Raw genomic sequence first — 5,389 nt, forward strand, 5'->3', positions numbered from 1 at the left:
AGGGAAACCCCCTGCCCCCCTCTGTTTCTCCTGCTGAGTTGAGAAAGGTCCCACCACCCTCTGCCCCTTCCATCCCTCTGCAGCTCCAAACCCTTTACCTCTTAGGCCCAGCTGGGCACAGCCCTGCTTGAGGACAGCATCGTGAGTTTTCTTGCCCTTTCAGTCTATTTGGAATGAACACATAACCTGTCCAGCGTCTGACATGGATAACTCATACTGACAGTCTCCCTGGCACGGTGGGGTGGAAAGAGCACTGCACTCTGAGTCCCCACCCCCTGTACTAGCTGTGTGGCCTTGGGTAAATTACCTAACCTCTCTGAGTCAAAATAATCTCTGGATAATAGGGATATTAACACCTGCTTCAAAAGGTGGATGTAAAGATGAAAGGAGTTAACACAGATGAAAGTACTTAGTATTGTGTGAAAAGCTGTATCTTATGGAAAAACCCAAATGAATTTTTTGGCCGACCCAATATATATGCCATGGAATATCAATGCAATTAATAATAATCATTATTTTTTTAGCAGTAATAGTAGCAGAATCTCACTCCAGAAACCTTAAGCTTCAGCTTGTAAATCTCTGGAGAGCAATCCATCCTTAGAAGAAAGTAACAGCACTTATGCAGTGAGGCGCAAATGACTGACTTTAAAACTCAAAGCTGATTTCTGGAATTTGGCTGTCTGTGAGATCTGCTTCCGTGTACCTGAGGGGCTGTGGTAGGCCTGCAGTGTGTCTGGGCAGTTTCTCTCTGCAGGTGGGTGACCCTGTGACTTACTGGGTCTCCTCAGAGGGCCTGGGGAGTTGGGGAGTTCGGGGTTTAGGCTGCACCTTGTATGTGGGACCAGGGGCTTCCATAAGCTTATGCCTCACCTTTGGGTACCTCAGAGCCCCCCTGTATGTGGGGAAGTGCTTAACGGGAACCAGAGACCCAGTGGCTCCCCGAGAACCCTCCAGGGTCATGAGTCTGAGACTTGGGTGGGCATCACCACAACCTCTCGGAGACTTTTCCCTTAGATGAAAAAACAGGAATGTCCTGGCCCCGCTGCAAGGTGTCGGATGTTATTAAAGAGCCTGGCCCAGAGCCTGACATGTAGCAGCAGCTCAGGAAACACCTTCTGAACCTGGATCTTTCCATGAATGAAGCCAAATGCTGGGCCTTCCTGCCCATCTGCGTTGGGTGGGTTAGGTAGTCTTGTCTGAGGTCAGGGGAGTGATTCTGCTGAGTTGAAAAGCAGGATTTACCAGCCGGTGTTGCAGCCCCCGGGGTTGTGAAGTGCACCTGAGTTCCTGCACTTAGGAGTCACTCATAAAACAGAAGGCGTGACCCCCACTGGCCTTTCCTCGGCCTGACCTACCACCTTCTCTCTGCCTGGATGGCACATGTCCTCTGGAATTGACCTGTGGATTGTACCTGAGGAATTTTTGCTTTTGACTGATTTTGGTGTTGTTGGCGATTTGGTTGGTGATGTCTCAGTGTCACCTTCGTCACTCTGGTTTTGATCGTTATCTGACTCTTCCCTCATGGAGACTTCTGAGCCTGGGAGAAAAGAAGGGAACAATCTGATGTTTCTCAAATCGTCAATGACTTTTAAATGTGGGTCTAGAATTTAATGAAGCAAACGGAGTAGGTTTGGCATATACCTGTTGAGGACAGTTTAACAGCTTCATTTGCCACGGGGCCCCGTCTGACCTTTTACTTGCTGATGGGCCTGTCAATCTCCAAGGTGGCTTTTGCTCTGCCAGGATGCCTCAAACCTTAATGGGCACACCTGGGGATCTTGTTAGAATACAGATTCTGGTTCAGAAGTCTGGGGTGGGGCCCGGGAGGGGTGATGCCTACGAGGCTGGTCCACGGACCACACTTTGAGTAACAAGGTACTACCCCACTCCCCGCTTTTTTGGTGTGTGTGTGAAGCATCTTAGTTAGGGTGACCGTCTAGGATATAAAATCCTGCTTTATACCTCTCGTCCCATGCACCCGGTCACTATCAAAAGTGTCCTGGTTTGGACAGTCCCCCTAAATCTTGGGAGACTCATGGTTTACACACTTCGGGAAAAGCAGGTGAATTATATCAAAAGTCCAGCTCTGGCATGGTGAGATCTTGGTCGAAAACACTTTACCTCTCTGGTCCTCAGTTTCCCCAACTAGAAAGTAAGTGGAGTTACACCTGACCTTTGTGAGAAGCCAAAGAAAGCTATAGGTCTCCTCTTTAGAAAAGAATGTCCATATGTGTGCATGCACAAACACACACACACACAAACTCTGGTGCACAGTTAGAGAGGTTCAGGGTCACCTGGATCACTGGTCAAGGAGCCCAGTATGAGGGGCTTCCCTGGTGGCACAGTGGTTAAAAATCCACCTGCCAATGCAAGGGACATGGGTTTGATCCCTGGTCCGGGAAGATCCTACATGCCGCGGAGCAACTAAGCCTGTGCACCACAACTACTGAGCCTGCGCTCTAGATCCCGCGAGCCACAACTACTGAGCCTGTGCCTTAGAGCCTGCAAGCCACAACTACTGAGCCCGCATGCCACAACTACTGAAGCCCGCACACCTAGAGCCCGTGCTCCTCAACAAGAGAAGCCATGACAATGAGAAGCCCGTGCACTGCAATGAAGAGTAGACCCTGCTTGCCGCAACTGGAGAAAGCCCAAGTGCAGCAACGAAGACCCAACGCAGCCAAAAAATCAATCAATAAAATAAATAAATATTTTAAAAAATTTTAAAAAAAAGAAAAAAGAAGCCTGGTATGAGATGACTTCTCAGGACTGTCTCGCATCACATTTTATCAGGCGTCAGGCCTGGACTCACGGCAGGTTGTGGCAGATGGAGTTCTGTGCCCCTTGACGTTGCCCTGCCAGGGATTCCGTCCTTCGCTCCTGCGGGACGGCATCTGGGGCTCTCTGGTCGGCTGTTACATTGGTTACTGACTTTTGGCTGCGCGTGTCCCCTATTTACTGTATGCGCCACAGTAAATGTCACTTGGTACCGGAAGCTCCTGGGGGGTTTACCCCTCCCCGGCTTTGCCATCTGCCGGTCGTCCTGCTGACTTCCCTCTTCTCAACTCAGAGGACAGAACTTCCGACCATCTTAAAATTTTTTTCAAAGGCCTCCTCCTCAAAGGCTGGGGCTTCCATCCAGCCCAGGGTTGTGTGTTCGTGTGTGTACACACATGTGTGTATGTATGTATGCACGTGTGTTCTAACCAAGACAAGGCTGGTGTCACCCAGGATGTGGGCTGACCCAACCTAAGACACAGCCAGACAATCCTCCCAACAAATGCCCTTCTAGAATGGTTGGGCTTCTGAGAGCAGGGAGGGCCCAGCCTGCCCGGCATCACCTCCGGCCAGTGCCCCACACCCAGTGTTCCAGGTGTGCTGAGTTTCATGGTGTTGCCTGAACACACAATGCTTTTCCTTGCTTCTCAGTCTTGCCCACTCCATTCCCTTTGTCTAGAATGTTCTCCCTTCCTCCTGGTGACAAATCTAGATCTAATAGGTCCTCCAGGAAGCCTTCTCAGACTCTCCCGACGGCGTCCCCACTCCATGCTCGGGGTCCCTCAAGTGCCCCTCTAACACCACACGCATCAGATGCCCATGTTTCCGTGTCTGGTCCTGTTCCTCAGCCACACTGCGAACCCCGGGCTGCAGGAGCCCCATCTGATGCCCTCTTCTCTCCTAGGCCCTGACTGGGGCCTGACCCAGGACACGACCACTGCAAAAATAGACAGATACAAGGATGCAAGAGAAAGCTGTCATCAGGGCAGCGGGAGGGACACTCATCCCACTTCCTGGGCATCTCTGCCTGCCTCTCCCCCGCCCAGGCTCTGCACTGCCACCACCATCTGGCCAGGACCCCCCAGCCTCCCGGTGGGGCTGGGCCGGCCTCAGTGGGCCCATGAGCAAGGGGCAGCTTGGCCCTCGCATCCACTCACTCTGCTTGCTGGGAGCTGAGGATTCTTCAGGCTTCTCAGTGCTCATATTGCCCTCATCTGGAATCTTGCTGGCGAAGCTGCTGGACACGTACAGCTTGCTGGTGTCCAGCGTGGCCTTGCTGAAGGGCGACATGGCCGAGTACATGCTGGTGTAGCCGTTGGAGTTGCAGCTGAGGGCGGCCAGGTCCAGGGCCTTGCCGCCCGTGATGATGGGGATGTTTAGGGAGAGCTTCCGCCGGCGGCTCGGGGATGACGTCTTGGTGATGGACAGGGGTGGGGGTGAGGAGAACTTGCGGGTGGCGCGTGGCGACTTGGGGGGGTCGCCGTACAGGAGCTTGTTGTTCTGGCCACTGGCGAACAAGAGCTCCAATGACCTGGGGGGAGGGCCAGGGAGGGGATGAAAACAAACGGTCAGTGTAGGCCTGGCTGCCAGCCCAGGCCTGGGGGTCCCCTGTCTCCTGGGGGGCTCAGCGGGGCAGCAATGGCTCCCTCATCCTCATGCTCCCTGACCGCTGGGCTGGTCCTCTGAGTGGGCAGGTTTGAGAGGAGGCCACGCCAAAGGGGCCGGGTAGTTCAATGGTCTGTGGCCAGGTGTCTATAGGCCCAAGTGTCCTGTTCCGGGAGGGGGACAGGGACTTTGGTGGCACGGTAGGTCTGCCTAATGCTCCCTCTTTGTATCCCTCTGGTCAGCAGCAGCAGCTGACCCGTGATGCTGTGGGTCTTCCTGACCTGCCGGCTTCTGAGAAACCTCTCTCTGTCCCCCGCACGGGCTCGGTGTCACCAGCACCTCTGAGTCCTCCTCACCCAGGTCCAGAGAGTTAATGGATGAAGCTGAGACTCAGAGATGGGAAATGACTCATTTGATGCCTCCTGATTCTAAACCCAGTGTCCTTTCCACCCCACCTGGGCGCTTGATCAGCCTCAGGTGTAAACTTGGGGGGCGGGAGGCTCCCAGCAGCCCTGGCCACGCTCCTACCGTCTGCAGGCAGGGCCCACAGCTCAGGGCCAGGTTGGGAACAGGTGATACATACATGATAACACAAACAGCAGCTCGTGTGCATGGAATGTATTCAGCATGGGACAGACCTCATCTCTTAATCCTCACGGTTGCCCCAGGGGGAAGGTGCTCATATTCCCATTTCACAGACAGGAAACAGGCTCAGAGAGGTGAAGGGGTTTGGTCAAGGCGGTAGGGCTGAGGGCTGGGATCTGAACCTGCCTCTTCCCACTACAGGCTCTGCCTGCTGGGTGGAATCCCAGGGGGTTCCCAGGTTCTGGGAGGCGGGGCGGGTGACCTGCTGGATCCCTCAGGAATGACCTGGATTGCTTTTCAGGCGTGACTCCATCCTGGATGGGGCAGTTTTTCCTGCTCTCTCAGAGCCCTGGGAAGCTGGGTGCTGAGATTTAGCAGGTGAACTGCAGCACTGGGGGGGAGGGGGACAGGGAGGGGCGGG

The 5,389-nt window shown here is 54.0% G+C and overlaps 1 protein-coding gene across 2 annotated transcripts in view; it reads right to left on the reverse strand.

The window, feature by feature from the left end:
- Positions 1-5,389, reverse strand: part of RASGRF1 (Ras protein specific guanine nucleotide releasing factor 1) — a 106,217-nt gene that overhangs the window by 28,685 nt on the left and 72,143 nt on the right. The window contains exons 16-18 of one of the 2 annotated variants that reach the window (XM_007458338.1): positions 5,022-5,026; positions 3,936-4,309; positions 1,412-1,537 (exon numbers count right to left, since the gene is read on the reverse strand). In XM_007458338.1, coding sequence (XP_007458400.1) covers positions 1,412-1,537; positions 3,936-4,309; positions 5,022-5,026 — 505 coding nt within the window. The remainder of the gene's footprint in view (positions 1-1,411; positions 1,538-3,935; positions 4,310-5,021; positions 5,027-5,389) is intronic. The other variant, XM_007458337.1, reaches the window with a different exon arrangement.

This window comes from Lipotes vexillifer, unplaced genomic scaffold (genome assembly GCF_000442215.2).
Source record: "Lipotes vexillifer unplaced genomic scaffold, Lipotes_vexillifer_v1.1 scaffold1321, whole genome shotgun sequence".
In the NCBI taxonomy this organism is placed as follows: domain Eukaryota; kingdom Metazoa; phylum Chordata; class Mammalia; order Artiodactyla; family Lipotidae; genus Lipotes; species Lipotes vexillifer.